The sequence below is a fragment of the Molossus molossus genome, unplaced genomic scaffold (genome assembly GCF_014108415.1).
Source record: "Molossus molossus isolate mMolMol1 unplaced genomic scaffold, mMolMol1.p scaffold_m16_p_10, whole genome shotgun sequence".
Classification (NCBI taxonomy): Eukaryota; Metazoa; Chordata; class Mammalia; order Chiroptera; family Molossidae; genus Molossus; species Molossus molossus.
In genome coordinates this window covers 104335322-104359846 of record NW_023425345.1, presented here as the reverse complement: position 1 = coordinate 104359846, position 24525 = coordinate 104335322, and the positions used below count along the sequence as shown (strand labels likewise).

Here is a 24525-nt window from a genome sequence, read left to right as displayed (position 1 = left end):
CAAACCCCAGGGAGAGCCGCGTTTATCATTAAACCCATGTGAACGGGGGGTGGTGATGGTGTACCCGTGTACTGCGTACACTTAACAGTGGGTAAGATGATAAACTTTATGTTCCATGTATTTTACCACAATTTAAAAAATTATAATAAAAATAATATGCCCACCATTTTTAATCACATGAGTAAGCTTTGTGCATTACTAATTTGTGTGTGCTATGAATTGCTGGAAGTGGCATCTTTCTGATGGCTGGCCATGTGTCCCCTTCAGTGGTTTTGAGATGGCCATGACCCTTAAAATGACTTTTTTTAAATCCTCACCTGAGGATCTTTTTCCATTTATTTATTTATTTATTCAGATAGATTGGGAGGGAGGGATACATTGATGTGAGAGAGACACGTCAACTGGTTGCCTCCCGCATGACCCCGACCAGGGCCGGGGACAAACTGCATGTCCTTGCCCGGAGTCCAAGCTCGACTCCTTGGTCCGCGGGCCGACGCTCTGACCACGGAGCAGCGGCCAGGGCTGACGGGCGTGCTTCTGCTTGTTGCAGTATGGAGATGAAGTTCCCGGGCCAGAAATGGAAAACGCCTGGACCGCTCTGGCCAACAACGAGAAGTGGAGCAACAACCTGAGGGTCACCCTGCAGTTCCTGATCAGCCTGTGTGGGGTCAGCAGTGACACCCTCCTCTTGCCCTACGTGAGTGTCCCCAGGCTCCGCTGGCATTCCTGAAGGCGGCCCGTCTGCACCCCAGGTCCACTGTGCCCTGTGCCCCAGTAGAATAGGTGTCTGATGTCGTCAGTCACGATCGTCTCCCACGAGCGCGTTGAGATGTTAGGTGAGCCCTGGCCGGTTTGGCTCAGCGGTTAGAGCGTCGGCCTGCGGTCCGGAGAGACCCGGGTTTGGTTCCCGCTAAGGGCACGTACTTCAGTTGCAGTTTGTCCCCGACCCTGGTTGGTCGTGCGGTGGCAGCCACTCGATGTGTCCCTTTCACATCGATGTTTCTCTCTCTCTATCTCTTCCTCTCTCTCCCTCCCACTCTATCTGTACAAAAAATGTCCTCGGGTGAGGATAAAAAAAAAAAAAAAAAAAAAGAGATGTTAGGTGAAAGGTCCCTCTGCCCCTGAGAACAGGCTGCAAGGCCCTAGTGACGTCTCCGTCATCCCCCTGCCAAGCCTTTGGACACAAGCCTGCAACTGAGGGGGTAGCTGTCTTCCTGACAGTCACTGAACCTGCCTTCTACAAACATTAGACTGTCATGTAAGTGAAACCAAAACATTATTTCTAATAAAAATATTTCATGTTTACATTTTGATACTCTTAAAACAGAATAAAAATGCAGAATACCCAGGATTTTCTCTTCAAATTTAGTTGGTAGAAGAAAGAACTAAGCAGAGAGAAACCCTTCTCAGATGCCCAGTATTTAGTGTTTATAGACCAGAATGGTGTGATCATCAACAGTGAGCGCATTTTTAAACCGTAGCTCACGTAGTGTTTGTGTGTGGTTGCTCCCGAGAGATCCGGGCCCACCTGCTGTTCTAAGCTCCGTTGTCCTCGCTGCATCGTCCATACCTCAGATTTGACCCTGAGGGCTCCAGTAACACAGCTTTCCTCCAGAATTATTTTTATTTATTCTTTCATGTTCACCAGAGGATATTTTTCTGTTTATCATCAGATAGAGTGGGAGGGAAAGAGAAAGAGAGAGAGAGAAACATCGATGTGAGAGAGACACATCGACTGGTTACATTCCGCATGACCCGACCAGGGCTGGGGGGACAAACCTCAACTGAGGTACGTGCCTTTGATGGGACTCGAACCCATGACTCATTGATCTGCAACGCTCCAACCGCTGAGCCAAACAGACCAGGGTCAGAGTTATTTTTTAAATGTAAAACCATCCAAACAGCTAAAATTCATTTGTTTCTAGAGGAGAAGAGAATAGCAGGGGACCAGATTCCTTTTTAAACAAAAATAGCTTGCAGTTTTATCCCATGGTTTGTGTAAATAAAATCCTTTCTCAAGATAAGACTTTAGATGGCAGGTTTTCGGCTTTTCGGTAGAATTCACGGGACCCAAAAGTAAGTTTCGTAAACTCGGCCATTAAGAAGGGTAAGGCTCTGGCACACACTCCCATCTGACATGTGTGGAGAGGGTGGGTTTTAATCCAGACACTGGGGCTCCCCGGGGAGCGGAGGTGAGTGACCAGGCGATAGCTCCCGGGGAAGACACTTCTGGAACTGAGTGGGTCGCCCTCTTCGCTGCCCACCGCCTGGCGTTCTTGCGGAAGAAGACCTCTCCGTGTTCTGTGTTTCTTCCCAGATTAAAAAGGTGGTGATTTACTTGTGCCGTAACAACACCATCCAAACCATGGAAGAGCTGCTGTTTGAGCTGCAGCAGACGGAGCCGGTGAACCCCATTGTGCAGCACTGCGACAACCCGCCCTTCTACCGCTTCGCCGCCAGCAGCAAGGCCTCCGCGGCGGCCTCGGGTAGGGCCCTGGGTCTGTCGGGGGCACCTGAAGGATAGGAGTGGGTGTTGCTACTTCGCCTTCAGGCAAATATTTCTATTTAAGAAGTGGCTTAAATCATGGTGGCACGGATGGACCTAGAGGGCATTTCGCCGAGTGAAATGAGTCAAAGACAAGTACCACATAATCTCACTGATACGTGAAATCTAAAAACAAAATAGACAAACAAGCAAAACAAAGAACATACTTATGGTTGCCAGAGGGGAGGGGACTGGGTGAAAAGGTGAAGGACTAAGAAATACAGGTTGGTATGCACTAGTCTTGGGGTTGTAAAGTACAGCACAGGGAGCACCATCAGTCGTACTGTAGCAACTATGTATAGTGTCAGGTGGATACTAGACTCAGAGCTAATCACTTCGTAAGGTATACAAATGTCCCATTACTGTGTTGTACACCTGAAACTAATATAGTATCGTATGTCAACAGTAACTGAAAAATAACCGTAACGAGAGATGGCTTAAGGATGGCTGAGACGCGGGCACTGCCGGGTTAAGGAAATGACTGTACGGAGACTGGCAGTCAGGCCCAGGACTCAGGCCTGAGCTCTGTGTCCCAGGCAGGCTGGCCCCGGGCAGGACGCTGCAGCCACAGGGGTCTCAGTTCTGCACCTGCTTTCTTGCGTCCATGGGATCCCTTTGGCGCATGTTCTCGCAGGGCGCACTAAAGGCCAACAGCATGACCACTTTCAGTAAACCGGCCTTTGAGCATCGTTTTATGAAATACACACACACCATCCCCTTCACATTCCGTGAAGCCGACTGTGACTGCGGCTTGTCTAACGTGACGACTGCCGTCAAGTCCGCCTCCTGCCCCCCTCACGCCCTCTGCCCCACGCCCAGCGCCGCGAGCACTCCTGCAGGAGCCCGGGGTCAGACGCCCTCGAAACTTGGACTTGGTTCACCAACATTAGCTCAGTGACCCCAGACCCAGAAACGCTGAAGCAGCCGACAGCAGGGCGGCCACCGCAAATACGCTCTTTACCTAAGAGTTTCGGGACTGTTGGGGCCTCCGTGTGTGGGAGAGTTCAGGGCTTAGGTTTGACCCTAACCGATGTCCGGGTTCTCCCGTTCCAGGGCAGGGGCTTGGGGTTCGTTTGGAGTGTCTGAGGCTGTGCAGAGGCCGGAGGCTTCTTCAGGCGCGATTCCGCAGGAAGCCATTTCCTGGAGTGCTGGGGACTGAGCGCGACCCCCCCACGTTGGTTTTCTGAGCATCTTCCTTCTGATCGCAGGAACCACCTCCAGCAGCAACACCGTGGTCGCCGGCCAGGACAGCTTCCCAGACGCCGAGGAGGGCAAGACCCTGAGAGAGTCTGATGAGAGGTCAGTGCACACTCTGGGCTAATATCCAGTGGAACTTTCCGCAGTGGTCTCCACAGAGGCCGCAGTCTGTGGGCATCACACACACACACCACACCCCCACACACATACCCCCCCACACACACACACCCACACACACCACACACACACACACACCCCCACACACACACCACACACACACCACACACCCCCCACACACACCCCGCACCCCCACACCACACCCCCCCCCCACACACACACCACACACACACACACACACCACACACACACCACACACACACACCACACACACACACACACAATCCTTTATTCTTAGAAACACAGACTGACTTGCTGACTCTGCTCTGCGCATCCCTGAAGGTAACAGTCTCTTCCTGAGCAGAGCCAGAGAAGAGAAGGAGTTGAGGGCGTCATTCTGGTGGCTAAATCCCACTTCTCTCAGGGCCGAACAAACACCACAGGTTGTCCTACTAGTGGGACAAGACCATGTGAAAGCAGAGGGCATTTTTATGTGAAATTTCAAACCTGAGTGTAGAATGACTTCTCAGAGGCCGAGCGGTGGTCTGAAGTGAGTTCTATGAAGCACCACCCTTCCTACTTCTCCTTTACTCGTCCCGTGTGGGTCGCCCGAGAGCACCGTCTTTCTCTGCTCAAGTACGTCCACACCCCGCCCCTGCAGGCTGTGACGATCATGTTTCTTTTGCCCACATCTCTGCCTTCAGTTGCCCAGGACTTACTCAGAAGTCAATAAAATCTGGATCACTGTTTCCTAGGTGATTGTGAAAAGCAGAGACACAACCAAAAGAGATCAATAGGACTCAAATTCATAATTAAAATTAGAGTGATTCCATGGTGTTGAAAACCCGTAGGCCGAGTGCTTTCTAGTGAAAAGGAATGGGAAGCCCTTCACCTCAGAAACTAATAACAGCCCGGCCGGGTGGCTCAGCAGTTAGAGTGTTGGCCCCTGGACAGAAGGGCTGTGGGTTTGATTCCTGGGCAAGGGCTCATACCTGGGTTGCAGGTTTGATCCCTGGCCCTGGTAGGGGGTTGTGCGGAAGGCAACCAATTGATGTGTCTCTCACATCAGTGTTTCTCTCTCCCTCCTCCTTCCACTCTATCTAAAAATCAGTGGAGAACAATATCCTTGGGTGAGGATTAATAAAAAAAAAAAAAAAAAAAAAAGTAACAAGGATGAAATACAAATTTGTGTTGGAGAGAATGCAGTGGATTACATAATAAGAACAACTCAGCCCAGAGTGCGCCTGCAGGCCTCATGGCTGTCCTCAGACTGCACCCCAGGGTGACACGTGGCAGGGGCCGCAGGTGGGAGGTGACCTGCATCAGGCTGACTTCCCTGGGGGCAGGAGGCTCGTCCTCCGATCCAGGCATCTGTCAGACCCCGTGGAGCATGAGGGGTAGGCCTTGTCCTTCGTGGTTCTCTAAGAAAGCCCTTTCTCAGAGCTAAATAGAGGTTTTCATACCCCATCCGTCAGTGACAGGACAGCACTAGTAATTAATGTGTTATTTTTTCATCTATATTGGCTAGTACCTTCTTTGAAAAGCTATTTCATGGTTTTAAAAAGTCACATTATTTCTCTAAAGATATTTCTAATTTCTGGCTGGAGTAAAACATTCCTTATAGTTTGTTATCTGAACATTTCCTTTTTTTAATTTGGGTGGAAAGGTGCTACTTTTCTACATATTAGCATCTCACTGCAGAGGCCCTTTGAGAACCAGAGTCCCGAGGGTCCCGCCGCCGCTCTGAGAGGGGCCTTGGGGACGAAGGACCAGCCCTCCCGCGGCGCAGAGCGGAGGGCCCTGTCAGAGGCTTCCGGTTCTCGGCATCCCTCCGCCGCTGCTCACGGCTGTGCACGCTGCCCATGCCCACGTTGATCCGTGTCCACACACATTGCGTTTGCTCATGCTGACCGTATCCGTTTATCTATCTGGAGGTAAACTGATCATATTTATACACATGATCACACGTATGTACATACTGACGCCCAGAGGATACGTCTGTTCCACTGTGCTCCACTCTGCCTCCGCTGTTTCTCTAATGTTCTCTTGTCTGTGGAAGTGGGCTGTGCCCCAGCCTAAGATTCCCTTTTCCTCTTCCACCTGCTAGTCTTCCTCCCTGCAGACCCTCACACGTCCGTTTAGAGTTACTTGCACATGTGCTTATTTCAACCACTTGATTTTAATTCATGGAAAACACCATGTGTCTCTCATACATAGTTCTGTCCCGAATGATTGGCCTACTGTGCTGCACATAGTAGGCATTTTTTAAATTTTTTATTCAGTGTGTGAATGAAACTGGAAGAACCGTCACAGCCCCAGAAGTGGATGCACTGTCTAAATACCATCGGCTCCCTTTCTTCCTCCCTCTTGCCAGCTCCATTACAGGAGACGTTCTTCACTCCGTTCCTCACAATCTGTGCAGACAGAGTCTGCAGAGATCACAGTGGTCAGAAATACTGACCTGCTGGCTGCTGCGACTTGTCACCAGAGTGCACGGCTGGGCGCCAGGGGTGCCCCGGAGTTATGCGGAATAGCAGCCCCGGTGCCATGCTCCTTACAACTGGATTGATGGCTCTTTGATGTCATTTGGAAATATTTAGTAATGCCATACCCACTGACAAAAATATTCAGACGGCTTTTAGTAAAAGAACCCACAAAGCAAGGGTAAAGAATAACAGCCAAGCTAAGAGAGAGTGAGACAGTCGTGTCAAAGTTCCAGTAAAGCCCCAATGGGTGTGGCTCAGAGACTGTGTCACACGCACACTGCAGGGTCGCAGGGCACATATCTGGGTTTCGGGTTTGATCCCTGGCCCCAGTTGGGGCCCCCCATGTGGGAGGCAACCAATCGATGTGTCTCTCGCATATTGATGTTCCTCTCTCTCTCCCCCCTCCCTCCCTCCCTCCCTTCCACTCTCTCTAAAATTCAATGGAAAAAATATCCTCTGGTGAGGGTTAACAAAAAAAAGTTCTGACTAAGGAAAACTACTGAAAGTTAGTAGTCACCAAAACCTTCAGTTCAATAGCCAAAGTAAACAAGAAAAATATAGTGAATTTTATGACTTTCATTCATCAAAACAAACAAAAACGATTCAACAGAAGCTACTAGCAGAAAGTAACTCTAAAGTCTAAAAAGGGTTTATCACGTACTGTTCATTTAATTAAACAACAACATGAACACACCTTTTTATTAAAATAGCAGGTCAGTGGCAGGTTTGGCCCAGGGTCGGGTGGGAGGCAATCAATCAATGTGTCTCTCTCACATCAGCATTTCTCTCTCTCTCCCTCCATTCCTCCCTCCCACTGTATTTAAAAATCAATGGAAATGTATCCTCAGGTGAGGATTAAAAAAAAAAATAGCAGTTCAAAGCAATTTTTTTAAATATGCAAAACAAACTCCATAAGTATTTTCAATACATCAACCCTTAATAAAAGCCTATTATAAATTTGTAATTCCGTGAAGGCATTTTTCATAGGGAACTAAAAGCAATAAACTTCATCTGTGCAAAGTTTCTGGCAATCTGCATTCACAGAGGGAGGGAAATTAATCATCTACAGACGGTTGCCGAAGCATGAATTTGGGCTAAATCAGCCAGAGGAAATGTAGCGAGCTCTCCCCCGGGAGCACGCCCCTGCTTCCGCCTTCGCTCCTCAGCCCTTACCTTTGCCTTGTTTCTCCCAAGCTCCAAGGGCCCTTCGTTTGCCTCTGTAACTTTCCAAATAAATTTTCTCTTATAGTTCAAGGAAAAAAAGTTAGGGAAACATTTTTGTCCTTCTAGTTTTCCTCTTATCAGAGCTATTTATTTGCATGATATATCTCTAAATTGTGTATCTTTAACATTAAAAAAAACTGTATTTGAGCCCAGCTGATGTGGCTCAGTGGATTGAGTGTTGTCCTATGGACTGAGAGGTCCTGGTTCGATTCCCGGTCAGGGCACATGCCCGGGTTATAGTCAATCCCCAGTAGGGGGCATGCAGGAGGCAGCCAATCCATGTTTCTCTCTCACATTGATATTTCTATCTCTCTCTCCCGTCTTCTCTCTCTAAAAAAATTAATAAAAACATATATTTTTTAAAAAGACTATATTTGTTCTACTAAAACCTTGAAATTCCTCTAGGCTCAAAACTGTCTTTTCCAATCCAGAGAAGCAAAGAGAAAGAACAGATTTGACTCCTGGGAGTCAGTTTTTATTTTTTCTTTGCCACGTGTACACCTTACTGCACTGTGGATTTGCTCTTCTCCAGAACAAAAAGGGTGGTCGGGAAGTGGCTTGCTCCTCCCAGCATAGCCTCATCAGTGCTCCCTACCCCTCCATTAGATCCATCTGCAAAAGGACAAGAGAATTACTGTAACTTTGCTTTATCAGCATAAATATGGCAGTTCTTCAGAAGGTAATAGATTGTCCCTCTTTCAACTTCCTAAGTGCCGGTCTGATTTAAATGATTACGTGGCCTGATTGTATGAAGCCAAGCAGATGTCCTTGAGTTTCTGTTTTATGGATTCACAAAGCAATAGCCCAAAAGACAGGACAATGAAGAATGTTTGAAACGAAGTTACTAGGGAAAGGAGGGCTGTGTCAGGAGAAAAAAAAAAAGCTGCTAAAAATATTGAAGAAGTGAGTAAAACCCGTCACTGTAGTCCTTGTAGTTCCTGCCGATCATGCAGTTACCCACTTGGCAAACGCAGTCACAGGTGCCGTGCTCTGCGCGTCACACGGCACGTGCAGCATGTTTTCCTGAAGCAGCTCTCTCCGTGTGCTGGGAGGACAGTGAGGGAACGGGTGTGACCTGCTGTCACTGAGGCAGACACCCGGTCAGTAGTGCAGGGGCACACCCCTACTGGGGCTTGAATTTTCCAGATATTTACAGATTGCCTTAGCTGTTTGCTTTGGCTGCATATGTATTAAGTAGATCAAGCCTGCTTTATATCATTTTGTATAAAATAAATATAGACATACCATTTCCCCTCAGCCACACCCTCACTCTGCCCTACAGGGCTGCAGATGATATTCCAATGCTATTGGTTTAAAGTCTTTGGCGCCCTGAAAAGAAAAAGCTGGATTCTAGAAATCCAGGGTAGAAAGATGATCGTTAATGCCCTAGAGTGTGATGTGTCTCACCATGTTGGAGACACTCTCACATCGTTTCTTTGATTTCTACAACCCCAACAAAATAAATGGTGATGTATTATTATTATTCCTTTTTGGCAGGTGTAGAAACAGGGTCCCCCAGGAGGTAAAGGACGTGGCCGAGGTCACAGAGCTAGTGAGAGTTGGGTCCTAAAATCCTGTGTCTCGCCTTCTCGCGTGGCGCCGGAAGCGTTTCTGCGCTGCCACCACCTCTGCTCCACGCGGACAAGCTGTCCAACCTCCCTTGGCCTGCTTCCTCATTCATAAAGGAAACAGGCTCATCTCAGAGATGAGTAAATGAGAGTAAATGAGTAAGATGTGGGAAGTCACTGCTGCCATTGGGGGGAGATGGGTTACTTCTTACACCACAGAGAGACCAGCCAAAAAGAGCCCCTCTGGTTAGTTTACAACCCAACTAGTTACCTTTTCCTAAAAACCCTCCAATTGTCCTGGCTGGTGTGGCTCAGTGGCTGAGTGTCGACCCGTGCACCAGTCAGAGGTCACTGGTCAGAGGACCCATTCAGAGGTCACGGGTTGAATTCCAGGTCAGGGCACATGCCGGGGTTGCAGGCTCGATCCCCAGTAGGGGGCGTGCAGGAGGCAGCCGATCAATGTTCTCTCTCACATCATGTATCCATCTCTGTCTCTCAACCTCCCCCAATCTCCCCCTCCCTTTCTCTCTCTCTCAAATCAATTAAAAAAAAGTATTTTTTTAAAACCCTCTGATCACTTTAAGGGAAACCTGAAAGCCAGTCAAGTCCAAGCTGTATTATGAACCACTTTTTGTGTTTTTCCAATTCTGTCAACTTGCACTGTATGTGCCAATTAGGCACTGAGCGCCCACCATCTGCCAGGCTGCCATGTGAATAAGGGGTGTGGATTCTTCAGTATCACCCCCATTTCATTTCCAAACAAATGTTATCATTCTCTAGTTCGATACAGCCCTGAAATGTTTATCTGTTCTAGGTTTGAACTTGCACTTACAAGGTGACCATTGGCCCTCTCCAGGGAGAAGGAATGTTTGGGGCACAATTTCACAGTGTTCCTTTGGGAAAAGCACCAGTGGAACTAGCCCCCAGAAACTCACCACTGATCACTAGCTTGTGTTTATGAGAAAGCGCACGCAGGGTCTGTGACAGCTGTTCTTGTATTTGAAGGTTTAGCAATGTCATCAGAGCCCACACGCGCCTGGAGTCCAGGTATAGCAACAGCTCCGGAGGGTCGTACGATGAGGATAAAAGTAAGTACCGCCAGGTGTGGGGTTTCTCGTGGAATCCAGATGATAGCAGAATGCAATACAGCTATTTTGATTATTCGTATTCTAATTACTAAAAAAGGGCCTGTACACATTAAACGACCATTTAATCCCACCAGGCAGAGGAACGTAGAGTCAGCATCTGAAAAATAAGAAGCAAAGACGTGAACAAATCAAAATTATAACAATTCAAACTGATACCCAAGCCTGTATTTTTATATTCTTGGCCTTTTTTTCTCTGGTGATGCAGTTGGTAAGAAATTGTCCCATTGGAAAACCAATGTTGCAGTTATCTTGGGAGCGGATCTAACCTTTAAACTTTGTGAATTAGCTCACCCAGCATTGGGCCTGTTTTCACACTAAATCTCTCAGAAACAACATCTCAGCAGCCAAATGAAAGCCTTGTTGAAAGGGGAGATACAGTTGTCACAGAAGCGTCTTTGTTCCTTGGGAAGCTGACAGAAGCCGAAAGTCGGTGCATTCGTTGGTTTTGCTGGAACCCTAGACAGCATCCGTAGATGCTGAGCAGGTAAAGAATATTAGTTGGTCACAAGTCACAGAAGTGCTGGCGTCAGAGAACATTCCCTGTGACATTTAGGTATGCGAAGGAAATCAGTGGACTAACTGGTGGGATTTATGTATCTATTTTGGTGGAAATTGTACATCTGATGACATTTCATGGTGCAGGTTTGTTCTGTAAGTCAGTACCTAGGGCCTCTGCTGTGGGTTTTTTTGTTGTTTGTTTGTTTGTTTGTTGTTCAGATAGAGTGGGAGGGAGAGAGAGAGAGAAACATCGATGTGAAAGGGACACATCAAGTGGCTGCCACCCACACGACCCAACCAGGGCCGGGGACAAACTGCAACTGAGGTCCGTGCCCTTAGTGGGAACCGACCCCGGGTCTCTCTGGACCGCAGGCCGACGCTCTAACCGCTGTGCCAAACCGGCCAGGGCTCTGCTGTGTTTTTATGGGGAAATGTGCGGAGAGGGGAAGGACTAAGTGGTCCTAATGACACCACAGCCCCTCTACCCTTCTCTGCCTCTTACTACACAGATAGGAACTTCTCTGCCACTCAGATGCCACCGGGGGCTGTCTAAGATCCATGTGTAACTGCCTACCTGAACTTGGGTGAAGGTGCAGCTATGCCCCTTTGAAAACTTTCTGCTAAAGCTGGGTCTGTGAAAAGATGAAGCCATTGGTGGTGCCCCTCCTTCTGCGCCCCGTCGGGGCCTGTACCTGCGCCATCCAGACCCTGAGCAGTCAAGTCCTGAGAGCACAGGCCGAGTCCCAGAAGGGATTGGATTTTACAGATGGAGACTAGTACCAAGGACCAGAGAGTTGTTGGTTCAAGCAAAGTCTGGTTACTATGTAATATTGTGACCAAAATTTAAGGACAGAAAAACTGAATTATGGAAATGTTAAGTGGTCAGATACTTCCCAGTGCGTGGCAAGCGCGACGTAACAACACATAGCACTCTGGCTGTAGGTTCACATTGAGACTATCGCTGTCCTCGGCCAGCCGATTCCGTTAAAACGTATCTCTTTGGCCCTGGCCGGTTTGGCTCAGCGGTTGGAGCGTAGGCCTGTGGTCCAGAGAGACCCAGGTTTGGTTCCCCCTAGGGGCGCGTACCTCGGCTGCAGTTTGTCCCCGGCCCTGGTCGGTCGTGCGGGTGGCGGCCACTTGTTGTGTCCCCTTCACATCAATGTTTCTCTCTCTCTGTTCCTCTCTCTCCCTCCCACTCTACCTGAACAAAAAAACAAAAAAAAAAAAGGAAAAATGTCCTTGGGTGAGGATAAAAAAAATAAAATAAAATAAAACGTATCTCTTTGATTTAAAAAAGAAAACACTATAAAAAATAAAATATCAATCACTTAAAAAATATATCTTTAGAGCCCTCTGGTAGTAAAATCTAACATTTCTTATATTTATTAAAATAGTGAATATTGAAGAATAATTATGAGATAATGATTAACTCACATCACTAACTTTATAGCCAAAAAGTTATAGAAGTATTTAGAAAGAAAAAAACTATTGTGAATTCAGATAAAAAATTAAAAGTCTAAAATTATCATTATGGCCTCTATTTTACCTAGAAATGTTTATAAATTTGTTGTGCCAGTAAAAAAGCACACTTGAATGGGAAATTTTTGGTACAGAATTTGAATCCAGTTGAGCCATGTATCAGTAATATTCTTTACGGTTACTGTTATTGAACAGAGAAATTAGAGTTCATGGTTTGGGCACTGAGAGCTTAGACTTTTAGTTTACTCATTATGAGAAAAAATGAAATCAAGCTATTCAAACAGATTTTATCACATAAAATCCATAAAATATATACTCAGATCTTTTTTCCAGATGTTCAAGTCATAGAACTTGACCGTGTTTTGGAGGAAACAGGACAGGAACACTCAGAACTCCGGTCACTGGGTCCTCCCTGCCACGTGGTTCGTTCTCGCTCCGCAGCCATGACTTGGCCTGCGCCCCGAGAACCGTGAGCTCAGTAGGTTCGTTTCCAAAGCCGCATGGTCACCTGGAGAATGTCAAGGGCAGTCACTCTGGGAATGCCGATGGAGTCAGCAGATCTGGGAAGACTGAGAAGGCATCAGGGCTTCATGGTCTAGCCTGGGTTTATCCAAAAGGAAGGCCTCCTAGTGTATTTCTATTTAAAACAATCAAACAAACAAAAACAATAGAGCACCTTGAGTAAAACGGACAAGCAAACTGATTTAGACCTCGTCTCTAACGTGGCTCTTCACTACCATGATGCACGTTTTCTCCCGAGTGTGGAGAGCTGGGCTCTGTTGGTCCCGGCGCTGGGCCTGTCCAGAGCCTCCCTCTGCCAGCTGCTAACCTCTCTGCTCCACACCAGCAGCATCGAATCAACTGCCTCTCGCCACCTTTCAAACATGCAACCAAGAGAAACTATATTTGAGAGAAATTGCCTAAAGATGATGTCATACATCCTTCCTCTTAACACACTAAACCTGTGCCAGGATTAAGCAGCTTTCTGAAGCTGCAAACCTGGGTAGTACCATGTGGCCCCGGATGGACTGGCTCTTCAGTGTCCCTGGCCTATGTGGAGAGTGTTATAAGAAATAACTCCATGAGCCCGGCCGGTGTGGTTCAATGCTTGAGCCAGTTTGCTTCCTGGTCAGGACACATTCCAGGTTGCAGGCTGTGTCCCCAGTGAGGGGTGTGCAGGAGGCGGCATATTGATGTGTCTCTCTCATCGATGTCTCTGTCTCTCTGTCCCTCTCCCTTCCTCTCTCTCTAAAATTAATAAAAACATATTTTTTAAAAAAGAAAGAAAGAACTCCATGAATCTCGTTGCTGTGTTTATGTTATAGTTGAGGAAGTTCATTAAAAAAATATATTTATTGATTCTCTGTAAAGTGCCAGATACTGTTCCAGGGAAACAACAATGAACAAAAGAGAGGAAGTCCCAGCTCCTGGGAGCTGGCGTTAGAGCTGGGGAGGTGGTCAGTGCCGGTCTCTGATCTGTGCCCCAGAGGTCAGCTAACGCGGGGCAGGAGTTTGGATGTGAAGGGAAGCCACTGGAGAGGGCTAAGCAGAGCACATGGATGAGCTTCTGTTTTAGGAGAATTGCTCTGGTCCTACAAGTGTGGTGCTTGTTTTCCACAGTGAGGCTTGGAGCACACTTCTGCGAACAGCCCATGGTGTCGTTAATCACTCACCAACACACGTGCTGAAAGAAATTGTTCCAGTAGAGGAAGACAGTGAAAGAGGCTTTTTGAAAATACCTCTAGAGAGTTACGTGAAAAAATTAAAAGTAGCAGTTCATGTAATTTAAGTGGAACAATGTCCGGATTGATCAGAAGTAGATTCAGAAGAGCTGCTGTGACTAAAGGCCAGTGGTCACCTTCTCACTCACTCACTGGAGTGTCCGGCAGGTGGCGAGAGCCTCTCGTAGCCAGGATCGAGCAAGACAGGACCTATGTCCTGTCACGGATGTGATCAGCTGTGATACTTGGGAGCACCTGGGAGGTTCTGATGTGACCTATGGTGGAGTCAAGGGGAAACTCCATTTTCGCTGGTGTCCTGTTCCCCAGAGGAAAATGGACAGAAGGAGAGGTGATCGACTCTTCTTGGCAGGAGGCCTTTCTTCAGTAGACAGAAATTACTTCCAGAAAATTGGACACTGTGATGGCGAAATGGATATTTGGGGAAGAGAAAACCTGGGAATTCCCTTCAGGGTTTGGCGTGTGGAGGGACTTCGGAGATCGTCACTGCTCACCACTGGACATGTGCTTCAGAAAGCTACCTTACCCGCTTCCAGGAGGCGCAGGGAAGGTTAGCAACAAAAGAGCAGGCCACCTGCAGAAGTGTGGAGGGGTGAATTCGAGAATTTCTTTCATATAGTTTCTCCAGGCTAAAGTTACAACGGTAGACTGTGGAGATACAGCGGCAAGACGTGGTGTCTCGGGAACGCCAACACAAAGCTTTCTCTTGGGACCTAGAGAATATTTATCCTGATTCTCAGATTGCACGTCAATGTTTCTCTTTGGGAAATATATGAAATGTGGAAACAAATCAGTGTCCAAACAACATGGTGAGAAAAGAGAATGAAAAACTGAGAAGTTCTGTCAGTATGGGAGGTGATTGGGTTTTCTTTTTTACTGCCAACAAAGAAATGAGAACAAGCGACCTTTGCTTGGATGTCTCCAAAGTTGATGGCCCAGCCATGATGCTCAGATGCCGCGTGGGAACAGTAATCACGGCTGGGTAGTGCTACAGACCAGGGTGGCCGGGTGCCCGGCAGGGACTTCAGTGGCAGCCAGCCTCGCAGCGGCTTGACATTACCCTTCCAGAAATATTGAGACCAAATTTACACAAAGAGAAAAAATATACTTTGGCTGGCTACCTCAGCATACATTTCTGCCACATTCTTTCATATACACACACACACACACACACACATATATAAAATCTTTATATATATGTATAGTTTATTGATTTTTAGAGAGAGGAAGGAAGAGGGAGAGAGAGAGAGAGAGAAACATCTATGTGAGAATGTAGCATCGATTGGCCACCTCCTGCGTGCCCCCTACCGAGGGTCAAGCCTGCAACCTGGGCATGTGCCATGGCTGGGGATCGAACTGGTGACCTTTCACTGCACGGGACAAGGCCCAACCAACTGAGCCACACTAGCCAGGGTCTGCTCTTTCTTAAGAAGCAAAAGGACAAGCAAAAACCTCCTGCAGGATGTAAGGTTTATTAGTCATTAAAACGCCGACTCCTCTGGCTTCTCCCTAGCTGTGAACCAGCCTTCCTGTCCAAGGACGCACAGCTACAATGTAGCAAGACTGTGCTGGCTGATGTTTACAAGGTTGAAAGACTCTTCATCAAGAATCACTGGGAAGGATACTCAGACAATGAAACAATCAAGAAAGTGTGCTTTCCCCAAAGCTATACCCCTTGGGGTCTGCCTGCACATCAGTCATTTCTGCTGAACATGCTGTCATAATGAAGAGCTTTCCAAAACTTTTCTTCGGATAGAACTGGTAGCCGGTATATTAAATATTGATATAAAGATGTATGAAAAGAACTGGAACCAGATTCAGAATCATGAGAACATTTTTGCAACAATTAAAAAAACTATATTAAATAGGGTTTAAAGGAAATTAGAACTATAAGAAGTATTGTGTAGAGTTTATACTTAGTGGCTAAAAAGAACTGATTTCTGTGACCTTCATTTTGTTTTCATCTGTGATGGCATGGGCACTTTTATTTCTCCTTGGAGTGCCAAAATTAGGCTGGGGAAAAATGGCTCTTTGAACATAGTTTTAATTGCTTTTTACAAATTTTTTTAAGATAGAATTAATTTATTTTTGTTACACATGTTTCTCCTTTTTCCCCCATCGTGGCATGGAATTTTAATTTTTAATTGTCTTCCAAAAAAAAAAGATTTAAAATAATGTCTGGTGCATGTTTAAATAAGGTTCCCGAACTGAAATGTTGAGCTGCTACCTTTTATTAAAAATTAAATGACTGAAAATGTTTGAAAACTTAATAAATAAAAGGGTTGCTATGGTCAGTTATACCAAAATAAAGTAAAACAAAATGAACATAAGAAGATTCTGGCTGCTCTGTGGAACAGACCATCACAGGGCAGGGATGTAGCCAGCAGACAGCAGAGGGTGTTGCTCTGACCCACGGGAGAGAGGGTGATGCTCAGACCAGTGGGTAGGGATGGAGATGTGGAAAGTGACCTCACTGTGGATGTGCTCTGAAGGTGGAGCTCACCGATTACGTGGAGGGTGGCCAGCCACTTCACCTCAGTTTCCTGTCTACAAAACAGGGACAATAGGTGCCCATTATTGCGCTATCCGTATGGGAAATGTGTACACCTATGTATGGCATAAAGGAAGTCTCTCTGTGTTCGTTCTGATGTCACTGTTTTCATCATCATCATCACCGTCGTCATAATTGTGATTTGAATCTGAGCTGTGAGAGAAATAAGGACTGTCCTAGGCTCCTGTCCTGAGCACACTGGAAATACGGGACGGCACTTCTGAGATGGGGGAGATGAGAGAAAGGGCAAGTTTTCACAGTGCTGGGAATTCAGATGATTTCATGTTTCTCTTTTTGTGTATCTATATTTTCTATCGCTCTATAATGAATAGCTATAAATTAAGCTTCCAAAAAAATAAAGTGATGAAAGAAACCTAATCAAGTAATTCTAACTTATTTGATTGTGTAATTCACACTCACCAAATTGAATGCTTGGACAGTTATTTTTACAAGCATGAATTCCTAAGAGTCTTTCTAAAGCACCAAGAAGGGAAAACAAAATTCTCCCCCTAAACATAAAGCAACGCTGCCTCTCGCACCCCGCAGATGACCCGGCATCTCCTTACACGGGGTGGCTGTTGACGATCACAGAGACCAGACAGCCGCAGCCCTTACCGATGCCTTCTACTGGCGGGTGCTGGGCCCCGCTGGTTGACTACCTCCCAGAGACCATCACCCCACGGGGGCCACTCCACAGGTGAGCAGCATGTACAGGTGGAGGGAAACGACCTCTTAGTTTTGCCTGGACTTTTCTCCCTAGAAGAGGGAAACCTGTTCCAGGTCCCATCCAGTGAAGTAACTGTGAAATCAGAGGACCCTGGCCGACTTGCATTGCAGCTGTCAGCATAGTGAGAGTTCGGCCACATCTTAACCAGTGTGCACAACTGCCTTGTCACCCTTCCCCTTTCCCTTTGATGTTGACACGGGTCTTCAGTCTGCTGTGCATTTAGTAAGCAACTTGCAGGGAGGACCCTCGTCTTCTGCTTCTCGTCACCACTCAGTTCTTATTACCTAGTGACACGTGGACTCCCTGTTACATGATCAGCTCAGCTAATGTTGTTCTTATGGAGCTCTGTGCTTTGTCAGAAGTTAGACTCCACTTTCCTGGGGAGGGTTCTTGCGTAGTTCTCAAGCAAAGCTTGTGTGTCCTATCTAATTGTAATGTAACGATCTGTGGGTGTATTTCCATCCTCTGTTGAAGTTGCGTTGACTTTGTCATTTCGCTGGTTAGGTGCAACATCGCCGTGATCTTCATGACCGAGATGGTGGTGGACCACAGTGTCCGAGAAGACTGGGCTCTCCACCTGCCGCTGTTACTTCACGCGGTCTTCCTCGGTAAGCCTGGGCCACAGACATTCCAGCCAACACCCCAGACTGCGGAGGGTCTCCAGACAGCCTTCCTTGTACGTCGCCATCTGCTCTCCAGCGTAGTCTCTTCTGTGCTCCGTTGCCTTTCTGTGACATCTGCTCTGAAACCCAGTTGACCCGGCATTGATTAGACTCTATTATGACTGCAATGTCCATTGAGTGGCACCTCGCTTGTGGCACCAGACTGGGCCTCTTGGAGGGTCTTTGTCTGAATGTGATAAAGATAAAACCATAGGACATGATCAGTGCATAGAAAGAAAGACTGTGGAGCCCAGCAGGCCACGCACTGAGATTGTGACCCAATTGTAGAGCAAAAATGGGAAGAGGAACAACCCATCAGGGTGCTCAGTTATGGAGAGAGGGAGCAGATCAGAGCCCTTCAGGAATGGAGATCCAGGGAAGAGAGCCTTAGGAAGCAGGAATGCTAACCATGCCAAGAGGTCAGGGAAAGGCCACCTATCAGCATTTTATGAGAACATTTGATTTAAGGACTAGAACATTTTATTTTCCCTAAGCCCAAATTCTTTATGTTGGTAACACAAACAGTAACAAAGAAAACCAAACTTTCTTTTAAGACGTTCCTCCCCCCTGGTGTCTTGGAATCTTTACTATTCCTGGAATCTAAACGAGCTTACAATGTGTTTATACTAAGAGATTCCACGTTTTGTTCCAGGTCTGGACCATTACCGGCCCGAAGTCTTTGAACACAGCAAAAACTTGCTGCTGCACCTCCTGATCGCCCTGTCCTGCAACAGCAGCTTCCACGCCATCGCCTCCGTGCTGCTGCAGAGCCGGGGGATGGGGGAAGCCAAGACTCTGACCGTGCAGCCGGCCCACCAGCCGGAGTTCCTCTACACAGGTAGCGGGGGGGCGGGCTGGAGCCCGCGACACAGGCACAGATTCGGGGACTCCTAAGGTGTCAGTGGAGTCCCAGTTCCGATCTCTAACGCTCCCCCCTTGCCAAGGACTGACAGGACAGCTCAGTAAACAGGAAACCATTTCACTGGACGTTGACGTGCCTCTCGAAATCCGTCTTTGTTTTGAATATTTTCAAAAACGTTTTCCTTATTATTATAATATTTCTGCTCTCATTGAATATGTTTCTATCACTACATTGAAAATTAAAATGTCCGTGGACAGGAACTTCAGTCTAGAACCCCGAAGGATAAGAGGGCAGGAAACGGTGGCCCCTCCATCACCTTGAGAGCCCTCATTGCCAGGGGCCGGTACTTGACTGCGTCCCTTCTGGTTTCTCGGAAGGAATTTCCACTCTATTAAATGACTGACTTTCCTGGAGGACACTAATGAGTGGAAGTTAATTAAAAACTACCACTGCTTTGAAGCCAAACATTTGTTCCTAGAAATGAGAACATAAAGCATTAAGTGATTTCAAAGAAATCACTCTGTTTGATCTAGCTGTTCATGAAAACTTCCCCTAAGGGTCAACCAATGGTTTTTATTTTATTTTATATTTATTTATTTATTGTTGTCGTTAACCTCACCTGAGGGTATTTTTCCATTGATATTTTTAGATGGAGTGGGAGAGAGAGAGAAAGGGAGAGAAACATCGATGTGAGAGAGACATATCGATAGGTTGCCTCCCACATGGCCCAGGGCCAGGGATCTGAAGCATTCTGGCTGTTCCAACTCCCCAGGATAAAGATGTTTTCTGTTAAGCACATAGCTTTAGGCTAAGAAAATTATAATGTTTGTTAAGCTGTGTATCTCTGAGTGGAGATTTACAAAACAAAACACAGTATCCACGGGCAAGACAAACAAGGGGTAACTGGAATGGCCGATCTGTAGCACGCCTGAAATAGGTCGTGGGTGGGTGCACAGAAGGTTTGGGAAGAGTCTTCTTTTCATAAACATTTGCGTATTATTTATTGAACACCTTGTTTTAACTGTAGTTGCTTTCAAATCCACACTAACAACCAGTGATAGAACGTGTCTTTATCTTACCATGATACACAGCTGAGATACAGAGACGTCAAACAAACTCCCTGAGATTATACAGTAAATGGCAGAGATGATATTCAGACCCAGGCTCCTCACTCTTAATTCAGAATATCTGTCAGACACACCAGAACTATATACTACTAATGATTTTTAAGTCGAGGGAAAGGGATGGTCGTGTGTATACGTTTTCAAACCCACAATACATCTAGAGATACAGAATGTTAACCAAGTACAAAGTGGGGAGAAAAAACCATAGTGTTTTCTTACACAGTCTATCTTTGACTAACCTGATATATATGCTTTGTTAAAATAATTAGCATGTGCAAAATATTTGTGATTCTGGGCACATTTACTCAAAAACAAGATGCAGCATCACTTACGTGACTGGTGTCCTCAAACATGGTATCATCTTACATGTCCAAGTAGTCCAGTGTCCAGGTATAATTCATTAACAGCAGTTAGGTCCAGGTGTATAGTGGAACACACACACACTCCACTTGTTTTGCAGATAGCGTCCGTTAAAACCCCATAGTAGACACTTATTTGATAGTGCATAATATGATTATGTAACTATTCCGTAAGCAAGAAAAGAATATAGTCTTTTAATTATAGCCATAGCCAAAATCGAATGTTTTCTCCAAAACATTAAGCTAACTGCACACCCCCGTCGTGACCTCATTACTGCATTCCACCTTGACCCTCTCGACCAGGTGGCTTTGACTTCCTGAGGGAGGACCAGTGCTCGCCAGTGCCGGACTCGGGGCTGAGCTCCAGTTCCACCTCCTCCAGCATCAGTCTGGGAGGCAGCAGCGGGAACCTCCCGCAGATGGCCCAGGAAGTGGAAGACGCGGACGCAGCTGCCGAAATGGATGAGAAGGCCAACAAGCTCATCGAGTTCCTGACCACCAGGTAAGGGCGAGGAGACGTGTGCAGGTGCGTGTTCTGAGAAGAGGCCACCCGTAAAGCCACACGGGTGGAAAAGTAAGCCCGGAGCTCTAGCAGAGTCCCGTTTTCCCTTCTGAACTGCATCTGCCGGACTGTGTTGAAGCAGACACTGGGAGAAGCTGTCTGAGGTCCCTCTGATGTCACCGCAATGGGAAGGAAGAGCCTCTGTGTAAGGACGGTGCCGCGGATGGCAGCAGGGAGTGGCGGCGCCCCGGTGAGCACCACTGTTCATCTGCCAGCGCCGCCGGGACCTGGCCTGAGACCTGGCAGATGACCGCCCTCGGGAGGCCAAGGCCGTACGCCACTGCTGACCCAGCAGCAGCTGCAGCGGGAGCACGGTCCGCTCGTCCAGTCCAGAGAGTCCTTTCTAAATGCAAGTCACAAACTAGAAACAGTAGGAAGCATGACAGGAAAGGAACAAACAAATAATAAATCAAAATCAAGAAAAAGTGGGAGCGATCCCAATTTTTAGGTCTTCCGGTTCTTCTAATGGTCGCTTTTGCTTCAGACTTTCTGCTCCCCCGAGGCCCAGCACTGTGCAAGCAGACTGGGCAGGCTCTGTGCTGGGGTCCAGTCTCAGTCTGTGTTATCTGAGGCTTCACATGACTTCTCTGCCTTCAACTAATGCATCGATTAATGAGAAGGGCATTTTCTTTCATCGTTAATGACTCGGGGCGTTCTGCGTGGCTGGCAGCTCCGTGTGGGATTTAACGTTCAGGAGATTTCGAAAGGGGCAGTTGGTGCCCACACACAGGGTACTCCAGACACCTGATGCCTTGTTGTCACCACTCCCCACTGTCGATGGCATGTGTCGATGGCTGGTCCGTCCTGTTCTTACTATTGAGAAACAAGTAAACGGCAGCGGCCGGCTCCAGTTTGGCTCCGCAGCCTGACGATGATGAAAGCAGCATCTTCCCCAGTGCTGGCGCGTGCAGACTGAGCCTGTGGCTAACTCCGTATCTCATTTACAACGTTATGTCATCGTGTTTAACAAACTCTTGTGGAGCATCTATTATGTGACAAGCACTGTTCTGGTGAATTGAAAATTCTTCGTCTTGTGACTAAATGTTATGAGGTTTTGGTTCTGTGAGTAAACCATGAAAACGTCTCTCCATAAATTAGCTAGATTTGTTTTCAGCATGCTCTGAAACCTTATACAACTGAGATCCACCCCAAGTTAACTAGTGACATTTTAAATAGATATCGTGCCTTTGGAGTTAGAACTGCATAGGTGGTTTGCAAAATGCAAAATGACAGTTCTGTTTTTGACATTGTGTGTGTTTGTTTCAGGGCATTTGGTCCACTTTGGTGCCATGAAGACATCACGCCCAAAAATCAAAATTCAAAGAGCGCTGAACAACTCACAAATTTTCTACGCCACGTGTTGTCCGTGTTTAAAGATTCTAAATCAGGTACTTTATCCTGTTTCCCCAAATCCCTTCCACTTTCAGGATTTTTCTAACATTGAGCTCATGCTCCTCCATATGACTACACTGTATGACTACACCATCTCATATATGGTCTATATCAAAAGGTATACTATATACATACATTGCACTGTATGTATGATATGTGATATGAATGATACATGTATCTGTTTCTGAATGTGGCATCTATAGCAGAAGACTATTTACAGGGGAGTTTTGAAGTTTATTTCAGATGTGCCGAACCGACTGAAAATGTCGTGTAGACTTGCGTTGTGCTCTGTCCAATGTCCCCAAAGTCACTGTTCACCTCGCATCATTACTGCACTAGAATTAATTGTGTCTGTAATACCAATTTTATTTAAAGAAGTCCATGAGAAACAAATCTTATTAATTGATTGGGTATGGACTCAACTGTGAGAAATTGTCAGCCTTGCAAACTGATTTTATTTATTTATTTAATTTATTTAGTTAGTTTTTATCCTCACCTGAGGACATTTTTTGTTTTTGTTTTTTGTTCAGATAGAGTGGGAAGGAGAGAGAGAAACATCGACATGAAAAGGGACACATCAAGTGGCTGCCACCCGCATGACCCAACCAGGGCCGGGGACAAACTGCAACCGAGGTACATGCCCTTAGCGGGAACCGAACCCGGGTCTCTCTGGACCACAGGCTGACACTCTAACCCCTGAGCCAAACTGGCCAGGGCTGCAAACTGATTTTTAAAAAAGAATTTTGCGATAAAATGTTTTAAAAATAGTTGCTAACAGCCCTGGCCTGTTTTGCTCAGTAGTTAGAGCCATCAGCCTGCAGACCAATGAGTTGCAGGTTCGATTCCGGTCAAGGGCACATACCTCGGTTGCAGTTCGTCCCCAGCCCTGGTTGGGGTTATGCAGGAGGCAACCAAGCAATGTATCTCTCTCACATCAATGTTTCTCTCTCTCTGTCTCTCTCCCACTCTATCTAAAAAGCAATGGAAAATATCCTTGGGTGACGATTAAAAAAAAATGTGTTTGTTTTTTTAATTGCTAACTTTTAAATAAGTGCCACCAGGACATAGCCTTGTGCGGAGAGCCTGCTTCAACCCTGCGATGACTGTTGCCCCAGGCTTGGCGCTGACCTGCTCTCTGGCCTCTTGGTGCCCTAGGCTTCCGTCTGGAGCAGCACTTGAGCGAGGTTGCGTTGCAGACAGCCCTGGCGAGCTCGTCGCGGCATTATGCCTGTCGGTCCTTCCAAATATTCCGGGCAATCAAACAACCCCTGTCAGCACACGCCTTGTCTGACCTTCTCTCGAGACTGGTGGAGGTGATTGGAGAGCATGGTGACGAGATTCAGGTAGGCAAGGAGAGGCCACCAAACTCAACCTGTGGCTCTCATGCTAGAGAGAAGGAGCCAACGACGTTCTCAGAACCTGGTCTCTTTCAGCAGTTATTCCAGCCCTTTGGATGTGTACAGTTCATTAAAAAATGTTAGAGGTTGACTTCTGTATTTACCAAAGTCATTCCCAGGAGTATTGTTCTAGAAACTCCACAGATATTATCTGTCTTATTCAAGCTAACAACTGAACATTCTTTGGTGACTGTTCTTTGTTGCTTTGGTGTTGGTTTTATTGGGTGGAGGACAGGAAAGTTGATATGTGTGGTTCTTTCTGCCACTAATCTAGGACATAGCTGTGCGGTCCCCCCGCCCAGAGAAGAGATCTCCACTGTGTCTGTGCAAAGCACTACCCTTCTCTGCATGACCAGGCTTCGGTACACGGGGAAGACCTGGAGAAGTAACGGAGAGAGTAGATACCACAAGAAGAGCTGTAGGGAGAGCCCAGAGACTGGGGACCTGGGCAGGCGGAAAGCCAAGGGCATCCCTGCTCTGTAGCTTGGGCCAAGCCCTCACTTCCCATCAGAAGTGTGCCCGTGTCTAAGGAGGCCCGCACGCCCATTAACTGGCCTGTCTGCCTCCTCTGGCCATGAGAGACGCGGTTTACAATGACCCGAGGCACAGCACTCGCATGTATCTCTCAGTCTCTGCCTTCAAACACTGCAGCTCTGTGTTTCACATGCCCCATGCCCGCCGCCTCAGAGGGGCCCCTCCCTGTTGGATGTCAAATGAGATTGGTCTGTGGAGTACCTCGGACCGAGGAAAATACATCTTTGTAATTGTCAGCTAACTCCTGGACCACCTGGATTTCCTCAGTGGCCCTTAGACTTTGGTTTTAAACTTTGTAAATTTAAGTAGCAATGACTGCCTAGCTTCAGTGATATGAGCATGATTGAATCAAGT

The 24525-nt window shown here is 46.9% G+C and overlaps 1 protein-coding gene and 1 pseudogene across 2 annotated transcripts in view; both read left to right on the top strand.

The window, feature by feature from the left end:
- The window catches only part of FRY (FRY microtubule binding protein), a 309064-nt gene that overhangs the window by 196115 nt on the left and 88424 nt on the right, over positions 1-24525 (top strand). For both annotated transcript variants that reach the window (XM_036251399.1, XM_036251398.1), the window contains exons 33-42: positions 551-697; positions 2318-2486; positions 3754-3844; positions 10143-10225; positions 17099-17249; positions 17784-17887; positions 18594-18779; positions 20590-20788; positions 22115-22236; positions 23396-23583. In XM_036251399.1, coding sequence (XP_036107292.1) covers positions 551-697; positions 2318-2486; positions 3754-3844; positions 10143-10225; positions 17099-17249; positions 17784-17887; positions 18594-18779; positions 20590-20788; positions 22115-22236; positions 23396-23583 — 1440 coding nt within the window. The remainder of the gene's footprint in view (positions 1-550; positions 698-2317; positions 2487-3753; positions 3845-10142; positions 10226-17098; positions 17250-17783; positions 17888-18593; positions 18780-20589; positions 20789-22114; positions 22237-23395; positions 23584-24525) is intronic.
- LOC118623248 lies at positions 10485-15073 on the top strand (annotated as a pseudogene).